This window comes from Mycetomoellerius zeteki, unplaced genomic scaffold (assembly GCF_001594055.1).
Source record: "Mycetomoellerius zeteki isolate Tzet28-1 unplaced genomic scaffold, Tzet1.0 scaffold35, whole genome shotgun sequence".
Lineage (NCBI taxonomy): Eukaryota > Metazoa > Arthropoda > Insecta > Hymenoptera > Formicidae > Mycetomoellerius > Mycetomoellerius zeteki.
The window spans coordinates 3,012,210-3,037,836 of NW_017257338.1; the positions used below are offsets into that span (position 1 = coordinate 3,012,210).

Genomic DNA, 25,627 nt, shown 5'->3' on the forward strand with positions numbered 1-25,627 from the left:
ATCAAAGAAATTGCTTTCCATCAGAGCGAGATGCACCCCGGCCCAGTCAAAAATTGCTCGATCAGTATTTGCCCTTCTTTTCCGGTAGACATTCGCACATTTTACAGACGGCGCTACGATCCCCGCGTTCGGCTCAATTAACTCCTAGCAAATTGTCTGAAATTGAATTTTCGTTTCATCGCTGTGTATGTTTATCGACTATAATCAAAGTTAGGATTATTGGCGAAAGTGTTCCCAATTTGGTCCGTGATGAAACTTCATGATTTTGGATATATCTGAATATTATCAATCTTTATTTAATCGTAAAACTATGTTCTCGTTGGTTAACTTATCTATCAAAATGATGTTTTAGATTTGTACTTATAGTTATTACTAATTTTATATTGTGCCACTTAACCGTTTACTTAGGTTAATAACTTTTGAAGCGCGTTAGAAACTTAGAATGAAAAGATTATAGCAAAATTATTATAATATTGTATAAATTCGGGTAAATTTAAATAGTAATTAGGAATTTTATGATAGATATAATAAAATTTACAGCGCGTTAAAAAATATAATGGAAAGAATATATTATGATGTGATTACCATAAAATACATTTATTTAAGACCTTAGTACATACATATAAATTTTTAACATTGAAAAAACATTTTATTCCTTATTTAGAAAATTGTATATAAAAGTTCAACTACCGAGTGGACAGGGGATGGAGGATGTGCGCTTATAAAAAATTATGCGTGCATAAAAGTAATTATAATAAATGGAACATAGAAATCATTATGGTCAATCGACTCGTTACTTTAAGGTAACGTGGCAGGAATCGATAACAGCGTCATATCTATAAAAGCGCCTTACTAATAATAAACTTACTAATAACGTGATGACAAAAACGTGTCATAAAGTGGTGTATCACTTGGATAGTTGTTGTAGTATTTATAATCTAGTAGAATAGCTTGTATTTTTTTCCCGACAGGTAATTGTATACGTCTAAAGACTGCATCTGCGATATCATCGGCGCTAAATTGCTCCGAGCACTAATCTTTGTGAATTTCATGGTCAGGGACAACAGAGATATCGATGTCAGGGGCATAGTTAGGATCATCGTTACTATCATTAGGGATATAGCTATAGTTAGGAATCAAAATTAAAGGCTCGATATTACGAGCTGAATTGTAGTTTCTCTGGAAATCTGAATTGTCCTCAAAGTCGTCCGAAGAATAGTTTGGAGTATTCTTATGGCAATTCGAACAATGGTGCGGATAATTATCCTGATCGAAATTGCTTACTGATGGAATGTATGAGTTAGGTAGATCCTGTTCGAGATAACGTGTTATTTCAGTGGTATCGGGTGTCCATGAAGTGTCCTCTTCGTTTTTCGTTATCGGTTTCATCTTGTTTTGTCTTGCATGCAAAAAAAATTTTGGAATGTTGCCGCCACGCTGTTTGACGAACTGCAACAGCTACGTATACAATGCATTGTATTAACTATTTGTAAAATCATTTTTTTTCTCTCCTAAGAATGTTATATTAGATATTTTATACCATAAATCGTGTAAATGAATATTACATTCTTTACATTGCAGAAAAGAATATTTTTCAATATTAAAGTTGCAGGTAGTGAATTCTATTAATCAAATTTAATTGTGAGATAATTGAAAAATATTTCCGTAAAAGATCCCTATTGTTTCAGTTGTAATAGCTAATCAAATTTCTATAAATCGGCCAAAAATAATTTCTAATGACATTAAACAAATGATATTAATATTAGAACCTTTACCTTATCATATTTATTTACGAGATCTAAGTATTTGGTCTTCAGTGGATCCGTTGGCACCGTAGGGGTAGATACAGTGTATGATGGAGTATATGTGTGATAGTATCCCCCCCACTGATGTCTCATATTATCTAGTAGGAGGTTAGTAAAGTGTTCTCCCCATGACAGCTCTCTTCCCTTTCGGTATTCGCTATGACGGTTATTTGAAAATTCCTCCGGAAATTGTTCGAATCTTATACGTGTAGAAGGTCTATTAGTAAGAAGATGTAAATTTTCGTCATCACAATCTTGTTCATTTTTCTGAGAATTCTCATTGAAATTTAACGTGTTCGGATTGGAAGGAAATTTGATAATCTTTTGTTGCATTGTGTTTTCGCTTGTATGTTGTTCAGGGAACCGTATTATTTGTGGATATATGCCGAATAAACCGAATATATGCCGTGGTTTCATTATATGGTCAATCTTGATCTGACGGTTCTCCACATGCTTATCTATAATAAAGTAGTTTACACTGAAAGTGGATTCATATTAATATCTAGAGATGTAAAAAAACGGTATTTTTTACCAAATTACATAAAATTTATGAAAAATTTATATTTTAATATAATTATTTGAAGAAATATTTTATATTTAAAATCTAAATAAGTGATGTTATCGATACAGATAATACTTTATAAGCATAATAACCACTGTTTTGTTGCATATTGGTTATAATTGTATTCAATATTTTAATTAGTTTTAGACCACATCCTAATATACTTAGTATTGATTCAAGAATAATTAGAGGTTCGATGAACGATGTCTCACTAATTTAAATTTAGAATATATATAATTACAATCACAGTATATGACAAAAACGGTGTCAATTAGTCTAGTAAAGTATTATTTGTATTAATAACAGTATGGAACACTTAACTTTTAAAATTGAAGTACAATATGAAATATCGTTCAAGTAATAGTGAAAGGTAAGGTATATTTATAGTCACCGGCATTATACTATATTAATCATTATATTTTATTTTAACTTTTGTAACTATTTTTACGCAGAATTCTTACGAATAAGTGCAAAAACTAAATTCTGGAACACACAATAGTACAGCGTCGAAATCATGAAATGTTAAAAAAAAAATATCCGGTGAGTAAAAAAACTGCCAAAACCAAAGGAAAGAAACCATTATTTCCTGAATTTTTTACCCTAAAATTCTAGTACTTTTCCATCGTTTACATCTCAATTAATATCGATACATTAATTTAAATTTGTGTTTCATTGGAATTTATATGCATATAAATTGGAATTGCGCGACTTTTGCGAAAATAAGTAGTACATAAATAGCACATTAAATTATTCTATGGAGATATCGAACTTTATTTTTATTCTTTAAGGTATTTACCATTAGTATCAGTAGGCTCGTGTTCTGGAAGTAACGAGTCGGTGGTTTTAGGATATTTGTCATCGGTTAAGGGCGACTTCGAGGCCACATCATTGTCGTGTGCAACGTTCGCAGATTCATTGGATTCCGTGTGTGTAGAATCGGAGTCAAGTGACCTTCTGTACCGGTGGTAATGGTGCGGACTACCCCATTGATGGTAGTGTCCTATCTGAGGAAATGTCGTTTTTAAAAAATCTTCAATCAGTTACATAGAATCAATTTCTATGTACAAGATCAGTATTTAATTATAATTTACTCAAAGAAAGCTTTATATGATATATATATTTATTGCACTAGTCAAATTGATATTAGGTTCTATATTTTACATTCCTTAAATTAAATATTACTTTAAAAATATCAAATTAAATGAAATTTAAGATATCAATGAGATGATAATAAAATATTGCGAAGTTAAATTAATGAAACATATGTCAAATTAATAATGTGATAAGCACTTACCGAAGGTTGTCGGTAACCGACGAATACTGATGGCCGCGAATATTCATGGCTTCCTATCCTTGCGTAATGCGGATGGTTCCTCGGTGAATAATGATGGAACGGATGATATGGATAACCCACCAGATTTGAATGATCTTTGGATTCATAATAGGGATACACTGTTCGAGCACTTTGAAGATACGGCAATTCTTGGTTCGGTAATTGTTTCGTGTGATATTGTTCAGTCTGAGAGTTTATTTGGTGCGAAGCAGGTTGCGAATATGGATTTTTGCCGGAATGATCGTAACCGGGTTGAACGATGATGTCGGCAAGTACAACACTTGTTAACGAAATTGTCACTGCTAAGAACTGATTAAGAAAATTTTATGCAGATTGCTCATAAAGATATTCGATACAATAGAAATTTGTTCCCTCAAGTATTTATAGTATTTATTAAATAATTTGAAATCATTGAGTGAGATTATATGTATGGAGTATTATTTTACTATTATTATTTTTTTTAATATAAAAATTGAATAAAAAAGAGTATAAAAGATAAAATAAAAAAGAAATAAATGTTTCATTAATCAATATGTATTAATTTCTACAAAATTTCTGCTTAATGTTGATGATATATAGTTTAATTATTGAAAAATTCTAACTTCGGTTTAAGTTAAAGGTTTATAAAAATATTAAGTAAATGTAAAATATATGTATCAGAAAAATTTACTCACTGATCCTCGATACGGAAACATCGTGGTTTTTTGTTGCTCTTGCTATTCGCCTGAGACTGACACGACTCCTCGGTCTGTCACCAAGTGTAAATATCCATAGAATCGCTGATGTTAGGAATTTCGTATATTCTGTAATTTGCGCAGTTTGCACGTTGTGGCTACTGAAAAATCGTTCAGACCAAAAATACGAATGTCATCAAATATTCCAAAAAAGTAATAGTATAATATTCATTACTCGTACACGCATTCTGAAAACATCGTTAATGCAAATTGCTACATTTGCTAATTGACTAAAAAAAGCGCATGCTCTCGTTATGTCGTAAACGGCATGCGTTTGCTTAACAATTAACTTGCGAAAGAACTGTAACAATCATGATTCGTGTCACGTGTAAACGTTATTTGACTCGCGCACGGACTTCCGTTTGTTGTAAAACGCACGATTACGAAACCCAATAATGATATGCATATATGGAATGCATAAATTCGAAATAGTACTTCCTCGCGGGAGTTCGTTGCACTTCGGGGCCAGCGCACCCATAGTCGTGCCCTGATTATTGCGTAAGTGGGTGGCTGGATGCCGAGACGTTGATCTAGACTTCTCTCTCGCTGCGGGCCACTCTGAATATAAATATCGCTAAGCAAGTTTTCGTCCGCGTTTTATCGTTAACTCGTGTTGTAACACGCGAAGTTTGAAATCAAGAGGTAAATTCCTGAAGTGGTTTCATAATTTGCAGATATTACATAGTAATACCCACTTGCGATACGGTAATATTGTGTTAAATGATTTCTAATATCCTCTGTAATTTCAATATTTTTCAGAATGAAAAGTCGTTTCACAATACTGTGTATTGCGTTTATATATGCGAAGTTTTTAAAGATGGGGAGTTAAAAAGCAAAATTTTTATCTTCATAATTAAATTTTGTATAATGGTATCTAATTTTCTCATATTTATATGAAGCTTTCTAAATGTGAAAATTATTTTATGACAATATTTTATGACATTCAACTTTTCAAAATCGTAAATGTTATTATTACAAATTTTTTTAATTTTCTCTACATCTTCACAAAGCTTCATATAGCTACTGTAACTCGAAAAATCAGAAGTATTTCGCAGAAACTGGAATGTATTTTTATAAAATAATAATTCAATTAAAAGAAGAGAGAGAGAGATGATTTTAAGAGCATTCTATGTAAAAAATTCAAAATCAGCATAAAAATTTTTCAGTGATTTACCTCTAGATTCTAGATAAATATTTTTTTACAAAGTATATGTTGGTCTCAATAATCTCATACGATACATGAAGATTATGTGTGAGGCATAATGTTATTTTATATTTTAATGAAATGGTCCAGGTTGCGTATTCGGTACGTGATGCCGGCGGCGCATCTGACGCTGCGCGAGGAGGATGTGGTGCGCCTGACCTTGGAGTTCCTCCATAGCCGCGACCTTCACATCTCGCAGCTCTCGCTCGAACGTGAGACCGGCGTGATAAACGGCCAGTACAGCGACGACGTGCTTTTCCTGCGCCAGCTGATCCTCGACGGACAATGGGACGACGTGCTCGAGTTCATCCAACCGCTGGAAGCGCTGTCGGATTTCGATATGAGGAAGTTCACGTACTCGATCCTGCGCCACAAATATGTCGAGCTATTGTGCATCAAATCCGAGGCGAACGTTATCGCCGCTGGGACGAACGGCAGCGTCGATAATGCCGTAGAAGAAGTCGTCAAGGTGTTAAGCGACCTCGAAAAGGTCGCGCCTTCCAAGGAGGAGTACAGCAGCCTATGTCTGTTGCTTACTCTGCCACGGCTAACAGACCATCTGCAGTACAAGGATTGGAATCCCAGTAATGCGAGGGTGCAATGTTTCCGCGAGGTTCATCCTTTGGTAGAGAAGTTCCTGCCTGGTGATAGAAAGAACGCCGACTCCGCATATCCGATTACCTCGGCGAAAAACGATCGGCTTATTCAACTTATCATCAAAGGCATTTTGTACGAATCCTGCGTAAATTATTGTCAAGCGAAAGCTACTGGGTCGAAAGAAAGCGAACAGGTGATTTTCGTCTGTTCTTTTTTGCTTTGTTTTAATAAAGAATATTGAAAATTTGCCCAAACTACATCAAAATTATTTTTACTTTTTATGTAAACATAGACTACATAATTACTTGATAAAATGTTAGATATTTTATTTATATATGTTATATTTTTACATTTATTTTTATTCTTATATCATTTCCTTACTTCAAAAGTGACGCAGTTAAAAAACTTAAGTTTTTTCGAAAGGGGCAGAACTATTTTTCAACTTAACAGAAAGTTGTTGACTAATCAAACATATCGGCAAAAGTTTTACAAAAGATTATCTTACAAGAAACATTATCAAATATCAATTTTGTCATTTTTGTTTTACAACTCTTAGAAAATCACTCTTTTTTAGTTGAAAATTTTTATATCTTACAAAATTATAACAAATCTGGAATAATTCATCAGATGTGATATAACTTTAAATATCACCAAGTTTATATTTATCTTTCTTAGCTAAAATTATTTAAAATAATCTAAATTTAAAATAAAACAGTTTCTTTTTCAAACTTTGATAACCAAAACTGTTTTAACACTAAATGTTCTGTATGGGAGACTTTTCTTTTTATTTACGAAAAACTTAAAATGCGTCACATTTGTAGAAAATATTATCTCTTTAAAGATGTTAAAAATGATACAAGTGCTATTTGATGAACTGAAGTTAAGTTAGTTTACTTTTGATGATTAATAGAATAATCTTTACCTGACTCATTCATGATAATAACTCGAAAATTATATTTTTTTAGTTATCACTTTTGAAATAAGAAAACGATATGTAGTACGCATTTTATTTAGTTTCATTTTGTTTAAATGTTTTATTCCGTACGTTTTTATATTATAGGTAGAGATGAGTTTTTCGAGGCTACTGGATGGATCCGTGGGTTTTAGCGATTCGGACTTAAGTTTACTTTCATGGCTTCAAAGTATACCTCCCGAGACATTCGCCGTACCTTTTGCACAAAGAACCCTGAACGTCGATGTGGAACGCCTGGAGAGGCCCTCCTTGGAGACTTCGTGGACGGAACATATGTTGATAACGCCGATTAAACCGAAGACTTTTCCGCACAGCGCCATGCCATTTACTAGGCCGAGATCCGCCGCAGACATGATGTCTCGTAGCTTAGTGCCGGCTTTGGAAGCTGGTCTCGGGCCCAGGAGTCCTAAGAACACATCTATACCATCAGCGGCGCTTATGGCGCTATCCGTCGGCGACGTAAACCCGATGTCCAGGTCGTCGTTCGCTAGCTTCCATTTAACCGGATTCAAAAACAACAAATTAATGAATACTAGCGTCGATAGGCTCTTCGAGAATGAGGGTGACGTCTTCCTTAGCTCGAATTACGCCGAATTCCAACAATTACCCTCGATACAAGAAACTATGAATGCTCAACCTAAGGCTCCACCGAGGACTCGAGGACACTCCAAAAGCCCTGATGGTAAGATTATAAAATATACTTTATATTTATAAGTTTTTAGGTCATTTTGTTTTGTGCACAATAGAATATTATAAGTATTTTGAAAAGATTCTTAATTAAAAAGTGACAGATTTTTTTATCCTAATTATATAATATATGTTTAATGAAACGTATGTTTTATTATTCCAATTAATTTATTTAATTTTGATTAATTTTATTATTTCCACGACTGATAAAATTAAATGTATTGTTTTATATATGTGTGTGTAGTTCCATATCATGTAAAAAACTCCTAAATTATCTCAAAAATCTATAATTTTTGTAATGTAGGCGTGGAAATGGATCCTTCAGCGACATCTACGCCGGAGCGCAGAGTGGCTGGAAGGGAATCGCCGGCGCCTTCGACTGCCAGAAGTTCTAGAAGAGACTCCTTGACGGAAAAGCCCACGGGAGTCGCAGCTAAAATTACAGACCCATCCGTGATACCGATTAGAGCGATGATGGCTCCTAGCGATAACCTCGAACAAAGTTACAATGGTGGCCTATTTAAAGAATATCAGAAACAGAAGCAAAGGTTGCAGGAGACTATCCAACAAAAGGAAAGAGAGAGGGATGAATTAGTCAGACAGTTAGCTGCACCGTTACCTATACAAGTAGCAGATAATAGACTTCAGGGAGAAGGGTGAGTGATATTTTTTAGTGTTACATTTTATTCAAAAAATAATTCCAACGAAGAATCGTAAAGATAGGTGATATTTATGATTCTCAAATTGTCAGGAAGATAATATCTTTTTGCTTAATGAAGTATAAGAATATGCGGTTTAAGATATCATGTGATATTTTTTAAATAGCACTACCGCATATTTAATATATGTACTGTCAGTATTGCCTACATCGGTCCTGTTGCATCGAATGCACCTAATGAAAAGTTCGAGCTCGTTGCATTCTCCAACAGATGGCGATAGCGAAATGCCTTTGTCGCGTTTATTATGGTAAAACGTGTGCTGAGAATAGCAGCTTAGATTTAGACTCCGATGAAGCGATGATTAAAATAGACTGTTACCCTCTTGCGAGAATCGGTAGAAAAAACTTATTTCGACTATTTCGGTTACTTCTGTCTAATTTTTCGAGCTAAAAGAAGTCCTAAGAGAAATTCTCAAAAGATGAGTCTGTATAAAATTCGTAGAATCAATTATTCCAGAAATCTATTAATTCATTCAATAATCGTAATCTTTTAAAATAAATTTAGCAAATATTAAAAATTGATTAAATATTTAAAATATTTAAACTCACATGAAAAATATTATTCTAAGGATTCTTCGAAAATTTTAATTTTAATTTTTTTCCAATTAAAAAACTTGAACGCATTGAAAAATAAAATTGTTCAAATTTTACACTTCCTGTATAGAATTTTTGAATGAATACCAGTTCGATTTCAGGAAATAATTTTAATACCTGTTCATATGCCATTTCGCAATTGATTGAAACAACCTTCGAGAAAGCGAACGTTGCTCGCATCAGAGACCGGTAATCGAAATCGGAATTCAATCACGGTTCATTGGCATCGACCGCTGACATCGTGCTCGAACCGGATACCGGATGCATGTGTACAGCAAAACAGTGACTGTACAATTCCGTTCGTCTCGGTTCTGCCCTATCGATGATTCACGGGCATACCTCCATATTATTGTTTCATTCATATGCGTGACTACATTCTGCAAAATGTATATCAACACGTAAACTTCGCACACTTTTCTTGAATTTACAAATGTGTATCACGTTATTCACGTAAAAATTATTATTTAGCAATTATCATTTTTTGTAACTTAAAATCAATGATGTCACGAAAGTTTAGAAATAGAATGTGATAACATGAATTAGAATACAGATTATTAATTAAATTCATTATTTATATTTACATATCAATAATTACATTAGTTTAATCAATATTTTTTATAATTCAGATAAAAATTGACGTCACATTCATAATTTATAATAATAATAAAATTATTGTCACAGTTTTATCTTTCATTTATGAAATCTCAGCTTGGAGAAGCCAGCTTAAAATATACTTGAGCACATTACGGGATATTTTCTGAGTAATAATTATTTCGTCGTATGTCGTTGAATAGTATTTTCATTTATACTTACGTTTTCATGAACATACTAACGAGACTGGCTAGAGCAATAGTGTTGACGTTTTCGTGGAATGAATCGAGGAATTAACTCAGAGTCCAAAGGAGTTTCGAGTGTCTGGCAGTTCGTTAACGGCGAAATATGGCGTATATAGACGGTGGCGTTTCGCGGTCGACGAGATGGAGGCCGAATGAGAGCCCTTGATCCTTCGGCGAGTTCAACAAACGTGGTTATTCTTGATGATTCGCTAGATTTATTGGACGGCGCGTTCTGTTTTTGTTAACGACATATAAAGCTCCTTTTGAAATACCTCTTTGAAGCATTCTGTCATCTTTCAAAACAATGACATAGCTCGAAAGAAATTTTTATTTTTATGCATAAGTTCTTGAATTTATTTTATGACTTTTAAAAAGTGAAAAACTAGAGAGACTCTTGTTTAATTCGTCAATAAAATTCTATAATATTATTTTTAAAATGAATGTTTGAAATATTAAAATCATTGTAAAATATAAAATTCGAAAAATATAGTTTTTAAAAGCAGATTAACGTGAAAAAACGGAGTTTTCAAATACTCGAATAGAATTAGAGGAAAAAGTATGTAATATTTTTAGAAAATATTTTTGAAAGGATATAAAGAGTCTCAGAAATATATCATAAAATTTTTAAAGTATTACACATAAAATTGAGTTACTCATCATAAGATGCTGTTACTTGTCGGTCTTTCTAACAATTTCATTTCCATTATCTATTTATACCGCACTGTCAAGTTGTGTCGCGTGGCACAAATATGCTTTTACCATCGATCACGTAAATGTAACGCATCGAATTTCCTTAACTAGGCGAAAAATTGTTTCGACTTGATGGTACATTCTGCCGATGTCAAAGATGAGTCTTCAGATTCTCTTGACATCGCGGTCTCGGCGCTGTCCATCCGTTGTAACGCAGCCACCTACTTGTGCGTATACGGCAAGATGCAGCGCGTAATTAGAACGCGCGAGCGGTCGTCATTGGTAACAAACGAGGCTTTGTTGGAACATCATCGGAATACGAAGTAATCGCGAGGCAGTTTCTCTCTTTTTCTCTCTTTCGCTTGAATTAAAAGCGCCTCGTTAGCATTGAACACTCCAGGTGTTGTGGGTAAAGATGAATAGAAAACAAAATCCGCTTTGAATAACCGTTCTACATCGATGAGTTTATTTGTTGTGTAAATTTTCATGCGGTCAAAAGACCAATTAATTACATAATTAAGTTACCAAGCGCGATTATATAATTGTGTAATTAATTTCTTTTATAATTGCCTGCGACAAGTTTACTTATGTAATAAGTACATTTATCGAAGTATAGAAAAACTTTATTACAAGTTTATTATAAAATATTTTATCAAATACAACACACAAATATTATCTTTTTAATATCTATAATTAAAAGTACGTATATTAAACAAAATCAGAGATATGAAAACGAAGTTTTAATAAACAGAATAAAATAATTGTTTTTGATGATGAAACAATTATTATGAAATTATTAATGATTATATTAATTTAATTATTATCTTAACGTACATCGACAATAGGTTCATCGAGTCTTTTTTGAAAACAAATCTATAAATAATACGTGATATTTGCAAATATATTCACGCGTAATGTTGCAATAAGATTACTACGAATTTCATATCGCGTAAGCGTACATAGCCACGTTTCGAAACGGAATGAGTCATGAAAGTTTGTTGATTGCGGACAAATGTAGAATTGTAAGGCAGGAAAGAACGCGAAAAAAACGGGAATTTAGTGCACCGATATTGCTTCGGGATATTTTGTGTCGGCAATGTAAAGCCTGATGCATGGGCATGATTTAAGAAAGCAGAACGAAGAATTCCTTTTGCTGACGAGCGAGCTGAACGCCATTTAAAAATTCATAGGAACTTACGTTCGTTGCTGATACAAGGCAGAAAGTGTGGCGATATGCTGTGAAATTGAGTATAACTCGTGTGTATCATTTTAACTGCGAGAAATAACTGTGAGACGCTTGTAACTTCTGTTTCTCGAAGCGGGACATCTGCCAGATGTTCCTTGCGCGATTCTTTCAAAAGCGATTGTTTTGCGCGCTCGATGTTCTTTCACTCGAAAATTATTATCCAATTGAAAGTAATAGCTCAATCAAAAAAATTTTACTAGCCCTAATTTTACGCCTTCTCTTTTACATTTATCAGCCTTAACTTTATATTTCTCTTACATTTATATGCTTTTAAGTTTTTTGGCATATAAAATATATCATAATAAAAGTCATCTGGATATTTAATCCTTCATGATCATACTGGGACAAAATGACCCGAGCATCGTCTTTCACGCTAAATTCTAATACATGTTTACGATTTTTTTTTTAGTATTAAAATTAAATTTTTCACAAAAACGTCACTGTTCCATTTTCTTAAAGAATGAAATTATATATTTTTTAAAAATCATTATGTATTTTTTTTAATCATTGCAACTGATACTGTCGATTTGGTAACACTTTAAAGATGGATTCGGGTTATTTTGTCCCATCGAGTAACCATCGTGTGGCTTTTTAGAAGTGTGATCATGAAAGGTTAAAATATTTTACTAATGCCTGTTTCCACCAATTTATTCTTCATCTTTTTCTAATTCTTTTTTTTTCAGAAAAAGATGAAGAACAAGTTGAACCGAGATTAAAATTAAATTACATTGGTAGAAGTGGATATAAAAGTTTATTAGGATCTTAACATACATTAGGATTCACATTGTTCAAGCACTGAAAAAAATGCATGTAATTTTACATGGAAATTACATGTATATAACTGGAAAATTATCTAAATTACATAAATATACTTGGAAATTTACTGGAAATTGTAAATTTCCAATCATATTTAGGCAACTTTCCAGTCATGAACATGTAATTTCCATGTAAAATTACATGCATTTTTTTCAGTGAGCAAACAAATGACAATCAAGATGCATATAGATTAAAACTATAAAACTTCTCGCGTAATTTTATTATCTAATGCTTCCTACACGTACATTTCTATTTGATTAATCGTTCTCGATGTTCACCTCTTAACTTTCTATTTATCAAAATGCATGAAAGAGAGCGAGATGTCGTCACGCTATTTACTCCGTTAAAGGAGCAGACAACAGTGTTTTTCTCACCTTATCCCATTTATCTCTACATTTACATTTAAGCTCCCTAAGAGCCCGCAAAACTTTCTACACCTCTCGATGTAAATTGTACTCGCGATGTATCGCGGTTGCACGCACAGCGACAGCTGATCGCCGCGGATGCACCGCGTTGCGCCGTGCATGCAGGAGACCGGAGGGAATCAAAGCAGCCTCTGATAGGTTCGCGATACGCTTTGTTATTACGAGCGGAGTCGGAGCTCCGACAAGCCTGAGCTCAGTCGTGCCTAATGCCGCTGCCAGGCGAATCATAGTCACCACCATCGTCGCCGCCACCGCTCTTGCTCCCTCGTGATACTCCACGTCGCGTTGGGCCTCCTGGCCGGCAGTATCGGTTCGGTACCGCCCGCAGCTGCAGCTGCTGCAGCAAACGACATACAGCTTGTTCGTGACCGCTCTCGCACACCAGTCTCGACAGCAAAACGAAACGAATTCCGCGGCTTCCTGGTCGGTCAAATCGAACTCTCGCTCTTTTTTCGCGTTTTGGAGCCGTGTCGATCGTCGAGTGCATTCCGTTGCGACCGCGAGGGACCATCGACCCTCGAGTTTCGCTCGTCGAAAAACCTTTGTCGTGCGAAATTGTCCGCGCAAAGGAAACTCCGTGTATATACATTATACTTGGCGATGAAGACGTGAAGACGCATCACGACTCGACGGCGAGGAACGTGCAGGAAGCATGATTTATCACAAACCGACGACGCCGCGATTCCGCATCGCCGAACGGGTCTGCGTGCAGTCTCCTAACAATCGGCCGACTTATAATAAACAGAACAGTCACAGCAGCACGTGCAGTCTCCGGAGCGTCAGTTCCACGCCGCCGTGCATAAGTCGGTAAATATTACTCGTTCGGTCGCTCGGTGACATTTACCGTAGTATAATCTACTGACATTTTTGATTCACAAAATATCGATTTTAATTTTTAATAATCTTTAGATATTAATTTCTTTCTTTTAAAAGTTTCATTAAACTTTTAAAAAGAAAAAAAATTTGATAAAGCTTAGTTTACGATTCAGATTCTATAAGTATTTAATAGTTATTTTAAGAACCGCTCATTGTTCTTTATCTAATTCAATTTTTTAACAATCTATTTTCAAATCTACAGCTGCTGTTTTTAGAAAAGATTTGGAATTAATCAACCGACGTTATTTAATTATGATACACTGTGTAAAACGTTTTTTTTTTTTTAGATTGACAAATATTATCTACGACGTCACATTATAATCAGCGCATATATTTTTTTCTAATCTCTAAAACTTCTAAAGTGAAATCTCACTTTTAAAGATTGAAAATTGAGTCACTCTTTTTCAAGACTGGCTCAATTTTCATTCTACAGAGTGAGATTCCGCTCCAAAGAATTTAGAGAGTATATGCATATATTATATTTATCGATTAATGATTAGTATTCCCAAATATTAATTGATTACCATGATTTCCATGAATATGACCCAATCGTACTTATTATATATTATTGTATAACATATAAGTCGCGCTCAGCAAAGACGCAACTTGCTGAGCTTGTGAAGCTATGCCGGCAGCTCATGTCGCATCGGAAAACGTTACCTCGATTGAGAACGCAGCACGCGCCGTGATGCAGCGCGATTTTGTATAACGGTAACGAAAACTGAGCCATCGCGCGATGATCGACTGAAGAGATTGTTTCAGTGATTTAGAGAATGTCGGATTGTAAATCATCTGTATGTATTGAACCGTTACGTTGAAAACTCTGACAGCTCCTTTACGATCAAACTCCATTATGAAATTGGTTCACCTTTAAGTGAACAATTACGTCGATTCTCGCGGTTGATAATAGGTGCGGGAAATTTCGAGAAAATAGAGAAATTTTATATACATTGAGTCCCACGAGAGATAATGCAACTTATGAATTATTACATGTCGTTCATGCACGTCGCATCATTTGAGATTACACTTGAGATGATACTCAATCCGTTGTTCATGCCTCTCTGGATGGCAGGCAAGTCTAAGTTCGCAGAGGTCAACATGGACCAACGTCTCGTTTTTCCGTGTTAAAACTCGGATACGTGACGAATCCCTAATAAATCATGTCTCGCTTGAGTAATAGCTCGGGATGAGAAAGATCCCGTGACTTCTTAGACTTCTTGATTTCTGTTTCTGTATGAAAATCCCGGTCATGGCTAATTCTCAAGCTTATTCTTTAGAAAAAAAGAATAGATGTTAAACAGGATATAATCAATTATTTGTATCTAATGATTCGGTAGAGAAACTCTTTATGCCTGAGAAAAACAAATAAATTATCTGTAACATATAAATGTTTTAATAAAAAATTATCTCCTATAATATTTATTTATTTTATCTTTTTTAATAAAAATTTTTTTTAAATTTATAAAAAAATTTAGATTATTTTATTTTCAAATTTTCATGGATCCACATTTATTTAATTTATCTTGAAAATTATGATTCAACTTTTTCTAGGTTTCTGTTTAAAAAGAAAAAGATTAATCTTAGATTCTGTGCTTCTTAGATTCAGACGTGTCTTACGTATAGCTATTATACGTTGCTATTACAAGTAAATGGATAGCTGGATTTACACCGACTTAATAGTGAGATCGCTGGAATATATCAACGGAAACGAGAGATTAATAAGTGGCAGATGATCGCGTATAAATACCCTCAACCATATAGTCCTCGTACCTTAAGAGAATTTATGATTGCGTGTGATGAAATGCAGCTTGATTGCCGTCGAGAAATTATCGCTCGTTTGTTCTGGCATTTGTAGGATAAAACAGCCTTTGGGAAGTAAAGGACCTTCGCCCGTTCACACGAGTGCACCTGTTCGGTCTGGAATCCAGTCGCCGAAGCCTACGATCAATGGATCGGATCCAGTCGCGTAAGTTTTCAAGTCACATCGTAAAAAAACTCCGCTGCAGCAAATACGCGAAAATTTATGACTCAGAGGCATTGCGTCATTTAATATACATTTAGCATCGAAATAACTTTCTTTCCTGCTTTCTAAAACAAATTTTCTGTAATCCCTCGTTTTGCTAGAAGTATTCTAGAAGTAACAAAATTAATTTTCGTTTTCTTTTATTATTATGTATTACATATAATTATGTATATTACATATTATGTATATATATTTTTTAAATATTTTTGCGTATATTTCTATCTTTTCCACAAAGTTTATGATCTTATTTATTTTCAAAACATAGTGCAATGTTTAAGTTAGTTATATATTTGATTGTTTGCAGGAGGCAAAACTCGGTATCAAGCGGCATTTACGATTCAAGAGTGCCGGAAGGACATTACGATGTCATCAAACCGAAAGTAAGTCAATTTTTAAATACCATCGTATTTTTGCGTCGCTGTCTATACACGATTCGCGGCTGCTTTCCTTTTTCCAAGACCGTAATAGTATGTTTACGCACACAGTGACATTTAATACGATAGCATGTCACTCGGTTATCACATAATAAGCATAAATCATAAGTATCGACTACTCCGAGTTATATGATCATTTTATTACCGCGTGTATGGTAACGTTGTCCCGTTGTTGCAAAAAATGCACATTGACTTGGCACTATGCAGTACAGTGCATACAACATACTTTCTATCCGTCTTTCTGTATTTTCTACAAGCTTTGACGTAAAAGCTGTAATACGTTTATAGTGTCGTTCGTAATTCACCAGAGAGAAACCCGCCTTCCCACATTTTCCGCGAATCGATCGAGATAGCACAAGCACATAAAATCAATCTATATCTCTCTACATCGCTTCCGGTATAATTTAGAGAAGATTTTAAGATCGTTATCTCGCTATTTTTACGATAAGTAAGAACGTAATGTTCAATATAAAAGACAAATGCGCTGATAAAGTCAACGATATTCGCACTAAATCTGCGAGTAGAAACTCCGTCCAGTTTGTATAACAACATATTAGAATTACTAAAAATAGATGCATCACGCTTCATAAATTTTATTGAGCATTAAACTGAAGTATCATATCTCGTATACTAGCATAGATATACCAGAGAATAAATATTTAAGTTTATAACATTCTAGTATCTTTCTAACAGATTATATTTTTTTGTAGATAGTCGTTATTAATATATCATTTATTTCGCAACTTGTACGGGTCTTGTTATATAAGTCTTTCATCTTCGTCGATTGACTGTCTACATTTTTGGTTTAATTTTTTTCATTATTGATTAGTTATGGCTATCAAGAAATTGTCAATTAAACGCTGTAATTGCCTCAATTGCCAATTAACTATTGGATAATCTTCTGTATGTCCTTTCGCTTGACTCGATAGATCTTATTTCTCGTACCTTTCATTCCACTTTGCTTTGTAAAGTCATTTTCTTAAAACGTATTTATATTAAACGTTAATATTCGTAATTTCTTTAGTTAGTTTAATTAATTATAAAATAGACGTTTATTTGTGTAATTTTTTAATTTTTGTTTATTTTATCGGAAATCAGTATAGGTAATAATAAAATCGCTGAATTTCTTATGCTATTGACGATTTCTAAATTTCTTATGCTTAATAGTGTGGTTTATTGCGTAAAATTTTCTTTTTATAAAATTTGGATACGCGTGACATTCGTGCCCAATGTTCACATACAATACGAAATTACGCATTTCCGCGCCGGATAAAACAACAATAGCGGTCGGCACGGAGTTAGCCGAAAATTTGCATGTCAATTGCTTTTTCTATCTCCGATGGCGGAAATGATACAGCAATGAAAATAGTCGAAGAGCGGCTCGTTTACCATGAATAGAAGTGGTAAATAATTAGATGATATCAAACGTATTCGCAAAATTCGGCTATCATTCGGTTACTCATTCACGCGAATATGCTGTTTGAAGGAAATAATGTTAAATAATGATGATTTAGTAATTGACCTCCATTTATCATGTTCTGTCCTTGTATCATTTCCGCTGGCACATTTCGCATTTCGTACCTGTCGATTTAATCCTGAAAACGCCAATATACAGAGCATGACTCTGGAGAATTCATATAGAGAGCTGGTTTAGAAATTATTCATATTTAATAATTTTAACTTGCAGCAAGAAAATATTTTTTGCCAATTATTGGGCTAAAATGAAATATATAAAAAAAAACGAAACGCGAGCGTTGTGAATTAATTTGGTAAACTGGAACGTACTAAATGAATCAGTTTATTTTTATTAATTGTGTCGACGCAGAAAAAACGATACTGCAATGAAATTATGTTACGATAAGAATCGAAATGCTTACTCTCGTTTAAAAAAATATCGCTACTCTAGATTCAGTGCCCTCGTTATTAACGCGATTGCATTATGCAATGCAATAATTTCACGGAAATGTGACGTCAGCTAGGTGTGGGTAATCGCAGTAAATGACGCGTTTTATATATCTCCGATATGATTACTAACTTCCTAAACTTCAAAGAAATGCTACGATTTCCGTTCATTTGATGTATATTTGATGTATATTATCGATTTTACCATTTCTGAGTTCTTGGGTTGTTTATTGGTCATTTATTCTGCGAGAGGACAAGTTACGTACACCTTGGTAAAGTTATTCACGCCTTTTTTTTCTTTATTCGCCATATATTCCGACAACAACGGCGCAATATATCAAACTGTCAAAGTAGTGCGGAAACTACGACAACTGTAACCGAAGATTGAAATGTTGCGCTTCTGCGTAAGTATGCCGACGATGTTGTAGCTTACCGGCTCCATAGTTTCACCCGTTTGTCTTTGTACGATTTAGCGAATTGTGAATCGGCTATGAAAGTTCATGTTGACATGCCTCGCGTTATGAGAATATCCGCGTTCTACATTCGCGATCCCCGCTTTTAAGGCCTTCGCATCGTAAATGCGATGACAGCGGTGTGTTTGATTCTCGTATTAATAAAGTTAACAGCTGCGAGAGAGCAATTTCTCTTGGTGAAAATTTAATGACAAAATTATCTCTACTTATTATTGATCGTTAAACATTTAGTATCAAATTTCAACAATAATTCTCTTCATAATTTATTAAATGTCTATAGGGTTATTTTAATCAAATTTATTAAAATTTAATAATCATTAATATAATATTTTAACTTTAAACGCTAATTATTAGGAAATAAGTTTCTAAACGATTAATCTTTTATGAGTAACAGTTATTGCAAAAATCCGATGAGATCTTCGTACACCTACATTCGAAATTCTAATGTCCATTCTCGTTAGATGTTAGATTATACCTGTGCTATGACGCAGCTGCAATGTAAATTACATCGCACACTTAAGAGCGCCGATATTATCATCTGTTGTTCACAATTGGAGGAAGCATCGCGTTATTGACAGAAACGGTACTGTCGCGTGGGTGCTCCTTCCGAGATTTTTCGACGCATTATGTTCTATCGTCATCCGAGAGTTACGTAGAGGCTACCTCATGGTCGTCGATAGTTACGGAGGGAGGTCGAACCGAGTCGAGTTAGATTAGCCTAATCAAGCTTTAAGTTCCTTCAAAACGGATTTGACAAACACTCTAATAGACATAACAATTGTGTGTGGTAATGTCAACTTACTGCCGGTGCAACGCGACACCAGTGTTTGCGAGCATGTCACTTTTTCAAGAGGGAATATACCCTTTCCAATACGCGAAGCAAAGTCGTTATTTACCTTCGATCGTCAAGGTGAACCGGAATAGGCTTCTTCGTGTAGGTGTCAAAGAAAAGCCGAGTAACTCGATAACTTGCAAATACATGCATACACGTTTCTTACTGACAATACGTGACTTGTAAACCGATCGACGGTCGCGATAAAATTTTATAATCGTGGCGCTACTTGGCGATGATTCTGTTCTCGAAGGTATAAACACCGCATCAGATATTGACTTGATATTGGGCGCAATATGTTCCGAGAATATTGAATTACGGCATTAAACATGCCTGTATTTTAATTACAAATTATATTAATTTGAAATTATATATTAATTATATATTCAATCTAGTTAGCATAAGATATTTATACGAATTTCATTCTGAAAAATGTGTTATAAATTGATACTTGTTTCGATTCGATCTTTCGTCTAATTGCTATTCCTTTTTCGTAACACTAATTGCTTATCTCAGTTAATATCGTACGTTACTTCATATCCACAAGCTATCATCATATATTTTTATTCACGTGTTAAATGGGTTACTAATGCATATGTTCATTAAAATTAATAAGCATAAAGAATTAATATTCATATTAATTAAAATTTTGTAAATTTTATATTTTACATTCTTTAAATTTAAAATCTACAATTTTAAAATTAAAATATAAATTATCTTGTAAATAATAATTGTTTTCGATAATTTTTGAAAAATACATATAGGTATAGCAGTACATATAGGAAATAAATATAGCGGAACAACATCTGCTAATATCATAAAATTGTGACAAAACTAAATACCTTCATTAATTATGACTAATACAATCACAACATTTGTAGCAACTTTAGTATATCTAATTATTTAATACATTAATTAACATTTCTCTTTTAGGACAAATTACATAGTTTTAATACAGGTCGCTCTAATTCTTTTTTACATTATACCTTAGAAAGCATAATTTGATTTTCAGAAGATTGTTCGAATATAGTTTGTGGTGCATTGTAGTCTTTATATACAGAAATTATATTTGCTTGATTGTGATATGTCCACATAGATGCACTAATCTGTGTTGCCTCTATGGAGTGTAACGCAATTGCGGCTCCATCTCGTTGGCTACATGAAAGAACGTTTCCGTTCACCAGATACCATACTCGCAAATCGTTCTTCTACCTTCCCGTTAATCCGGAGATGGCGCTAACTATAATTACGGAGTCATCAATAAAAAAGACTTTATATAGGAATGTATTAGTTATCCTGATCATGAAGATCAATTAATTTGATCGATGTATTTTATATGAAAGAATTTTTTCGTGTTCCAATTTTTTATTCAAAGTGAAAGTATAATACTATTATGGATGTTTCGAGATGTATATCTTGTCGAGATATTATTCTATGATATAAAGGAAATAATGCAAATAATTGTAATTTAAGTAAAATTAGCATCAATGCGAAAAGAAATTTTATATATTTAATTAATATTAATTAAAAATTAATTTCATTTCTTTTTTAGTTTCCGTTTTATTTTTATATACTTACATTTCTTCGCCAATTTCGAATCATATGTTTTATAATTTGATTTTAATGTATTTGTGTTAATTTTTATTTCAATTTATATTCTTATGACAGGAATTCTTCGTATTTTACATGAAAAGATAATACTATTGCTTAAAAGCATGATGCCGATTGGTGTTTACATAGGTTGAAGATGAGTCACTTGCCATTCTAGTTTGTAATATTCTGCAACATAAGTGTTTTTTCTTTGCATATCGTTTAGCTAGTTCGAGTGTTTCTCAAGATATTAATTTTTTTTATTTCGTCATATATATTACATTTTATATCTCCTACAATTACGAATTTATCTTTTTTGATTAATTACGAGGAAGATAAGTACCGACACTTAAACATAATTGCATTACGTTTAGTATAATTTTGTCTCTTCTTTTTTTCGATTCCATTTATCTTGGTTTTTATTTACCTAGCTTTGCTCTGAAGATTACGTATTTAAATATTTAAAAATAATCGCTCTATTATATATAATCATCTATTTTCCAATTGATTGATTGATTTAATCAATTGTTAGGATTAGAAAGATTCTGGAATACATAATATTTTATATATGTATAGGTATAAAAATATTCCCCCCCCCCATAATAAATTTATTATGTGACATTTGACGCGATCTTTTCAAAATCGTATTTTTGCGAACTTTTTTTAGTTTGTTTTTCCATAAAAGAATTGAGTTGACGAAATCTAGTCAAGATTTTATTAATTTATTGCATCTGATTATGAAGGAAATCGCGATGTGACTCATTACACAGGATTTGCATGATGTGAGATAAGATGGGTTTAATTATGTACATGCATTTATCGAGCATCGTTTGTCGAGTGGGTAAGCTGGATCTTATAGTGACGTTAGCGTGTTTTCGTTAGCGACCTGATTCCGCAATGTGTCAAGGTCATATTGACAGTTCCCTCGCAATTTTGCGCGACAAACCCATAAGGTTTGACCTAATATGGATACTTCGCTTTTGAACGAATGGCACACCGGTTTGGTGGGGATCTCCGCATGGCGGAGAGCTCCTTCGAGGCACCGGGTCTCTCACGTACCGCGGTACTCCAGTACCTCATCAGACGTGTGTTACGTCGCACACGCGTTTTCATATCGTTACAATCGCTCTCCCACCACGCTGTCGCGCACGCCGGTTACTTAACGAGCCGCGAAGGTAGAATCGAAGATCGCCAATCCCTTCACGTGATCTCGAACTGTAAGTACAGAACTGTATCAAACGGACATTAGTACTGCAAATTAAATTTATCTCGTGACCTCATCTGTATGAAATCGTAACACTACGGAATTGCTAGCAATTCTCGATATAAAATAGAACACTTTTGTTGCTATAAAAACGTAGTACATACACGAGCAAGCTGCTGAAACTTGTTGAAACGTAACAAGAGAATGTGGTTGGAAAAATTTTGAGAAATGAAATAATGCGTGAAAGATTTTTCCCCGTTACCAAATAATGTTCTAATAAGCAATCTAAGCCATTCGAGAAGTTATTGCTGTTATGCAGGAGCATTATTATATTACGACGGAATACATGGTCGATGAACATTAAGAACGAGACGAAATATCTCTCTTAACTTACATCGGGATCAAGAGGTGTTTTTGTGAGCTAATTAACATCCTGGTAGCCGTAAAAATCACCAGGCGAGACAATCCGAACGGACAAATTCCTATATAAGTGTCTCGAACAATTATGTGGTGCACGAGCGGAGCGCGGAAATTGTGTACCTACAAGGTCGAATACTAGATCGAGAAGAGAAAGGATTCTGTAATCTCTAATTGAGTTCACATTTTGAAAAAATATTTTCTCATCATAATCTCACAATGTCAACGTCGGCACACCAGCAAGCGGCTATACGTCGCCTTGAGGAACTTTTCAGAGACGTCAAACTGGAGCAACTGCAGAACAATCCTGAATTAATCAAGCACGAGATTAAAATCGACAAATGCTGTGAGGTGCACGGCAAGCACGCGAAAGAGAACTGTTGGAACCGCAGAGGCTCTCTTGGTAATCTGCATCATGCGACTAGGAAGGATTCTTTTGGACGTCATGACTCTTACAGTTATACTACCACGTCTCCCACCGGAAGAGGCTCGCTGAATATACCGATGTCGCCGCCTAAGAGGGAACTGCACCCCTCGACTTTTCCCAGTACTCTGAGGAAGAATCCTTTGGGATCATCTATGAGCGCTATCAACAACAGGAAGGATCTTTTTTCAAACACCATCGGCGGGTCGCCTTTGCGAAAAGACCCTATAGGTCGCTCCATGGGCTGTCTCAGGAAGGACACCATATCAAGCTATAACTCGCCATTGCGACGGGATTACGTGGCGAAGTCGATGACGAATCTCCAGCGACCGACGACTACGCGGCGCGACGCTGTTCCGAATTTGGCCAGCCTGTTTGCGACCTCCGTGGATCCCCACGCGAATCTAAGGACCGGGTTGAACTCGTCGAATGGGAATCTGAAGGCGCGTAGTTATTCCAACGGGAATCTGAAGAGCTGCCTCGCTGGTTCCAGCGGAAATCTGAGGAGCCACCTAAATGTGACTTTGAGCGGCGATCCGTCATCGATAAGTTCAATCTCGAACAATCTCAGAAGGCCTGACACCAAGTCGGCGATGCCGCTTTCTAGTGGCAGACGAGGTTCGTACGACCGGAGGAGACTCTCCATGGATTCTTTGGATAACCTGAAGAGAAACTCGTGGGATCCAGGTCGCAGAGGCTCCTCGGGCTCTTCGGGCGGATGGGATGATCCGATTTGGGAGGAAGGAAGCTTCGGTGGTACCGACCAGGTAATAACAAGTTCTGTTTACTTGTCGAGAGAGAGAGAGAGAGAGAGAGAGAGAGAGAGAGAGAGAGAGAGAGAGAGATATCATGTGAAAGGCCGCTGATGATGCCATCGATAAGTAGAAGAGCTGAGTAAGCTGTGCGATAATATCGCTTTTATAGCACTGTTAAATAGATATGATTATGAAAGTCGATCAACAAATATCATTCACGTGAAAAGGATTTGTCGTGTAAGTAGACTGTTATTTCTATGATAGAAATGTTTGTTATCTAAGGCCGTAGGATATATGAAAAGCACTTCTATCATATTTACAACGTTCAGCGTTGTGCGAATTGTCTCGCGTTATTTTCCATTCTCACGACAAGAAAATAAAGTTGGCTTGTCAGTTAGAGGTACTTACCTGGCTGGATCGTTGCACGACAGCGAGTAAAAATTTATCGATCCTTGTTAGGCGATCCTATGTACATACATGACTCGCACTGACGCGTGGGAAAACCTCGGGATCCGTTAATATATACGCTAAATATTAGGTTGCGGAATGTATCTACCGAAACAGTTACACCGTGTAACCCACTCTTCGACAACATTGGAGTCCGTGGAAAAATGTTAGAGAATCTGCCGGATTTTGCAAATTGATCCCATATTTAGATCTATATCTTACATTGGTCCGTGCATTTTGCGTAGATTCGCGAAACCGATAAAATTTAATAGATAATCTCAATTTACATTTCTATAGAATGAAAGAAATGTATGCTTATTTATGCACTGCCATGAATAAGCATTGTGAGATGATTTTTGTGCGTTTGTAGTATTGAACTCTAGACTCATCGAAATTATATCGGTTTTAATTCTCGCTTGTCTTCTCGATTAAACTAACTATATTGCATTTTTTAAGTAGCTCTACTGAAGTATTTTTTTCTGATTTTTTCATGATATTGAATGTTTTTGAATTTTGTCGGTAAGTTGATTGATTCCACGTAACACGAAGGGGAATAAGCATTTCCGATAGGTGCTTACGTCACCGACATGCCTTGCATGGTATGAAAATGTCACGCAGTGTTAGTCATCGAAACGTTACGATAGCGTCTCAGTATAGATAGGGTAAATACGTCAATGCCACCGTCCGCTCAAGTTTCGATATATTCAGGTTCAATTTATTCTCATCAATTATCATATTTCATTATCACATAAAATAGTTACTAAAATTATTCTTAAAAATAAACCTAAAATACTGCACATGAATATTTGCTGCTTTGTATAATTTATTATGTACGTTACAGAAAAGACCAATATGCGATGAATTAAAATTCAACTCAGATAATTTCATTTCGATAAAAAAAAGATCGAATTTTTTATAATTATTTTTTATTTAAATATCTTAATATTGTATCGTAAAAACGCTAGGGATTAAAAGAATTCTGTAGAATTCTATCGACATGATATTTTCGATATTTACCTTCGACAAATTA

General features: G+C 34.7%; 2 protein-coding genes across 7 annotated transcripts in view; one reads left to right on the plus strand and one right to left on the minus strand.

Moving 5' to 3' along the window:
• Window positions 1-25,627, plus strand: part of LOC108725589 (WD repeat-containing protein 47) — a 73,003-nt gene that overhangs the window by 19,124 nt on the left and 28,252 nt on the right. For 4 of the 6 annotated variants that reach the window (XM_018452704.1, XM_018452703.1, XM_018452705.1 and 1 more), the window contains exons 2-6: window positions 5,729-6,428; window positions 7,296-7,890; window positions 8,200-8,551; window positions 15,952-16,062; window positions 16,424-16,499. In XM_018452704.1, the coding sequence (XP_018308206.1) occupies window positions 5,748-6,428; window positions 7,296-7,890; window positions 8,200-8,551; window positions 15,952-16,062; window positions 16,424-16,499 (1,815 nt within the window). In that variant the 5' untranslated portion in view covers window positions 5,729-5,747. Of the gene's footprint in view, window positions 1-5,728; window positions 6,429-7,295; window positions 7,891-8,199; window positions 8,552-13,686; window positions 14,028-15,951; window positions 16,063-16,423; window positions 16,500-22,415; window positions 24,163-25,627 lie in introns of those variants that run through there. The other 2 variants (XM_018452708.1, XM_018452706.1) reach the window with 2 other exon arrangements.
• Window positions 714-4,449, minus strand: LOC108725590 (uncharacterized). Its single transcript, XM_018452710.1, has 5 exons — window positions 4,375-4,449; window positions 3,662-4,009; window positions 3,164-3,371; window positions 1,776-2,263; window positions 714-1,458 (listed from the first exon to the last, which is right to left on the minus strand). The coding sequence occupies exons 1-5, from the start codon at window positions 4,393-4,395 to the stop codon at window positions 1,033-1,035; spliced, it is 1,491 nt and encodes a 496-aa protein (XP_018308212.1). The 5' UTR covers window positions 4,396-4,449; the 3' UTR covers window positions 714-1,032.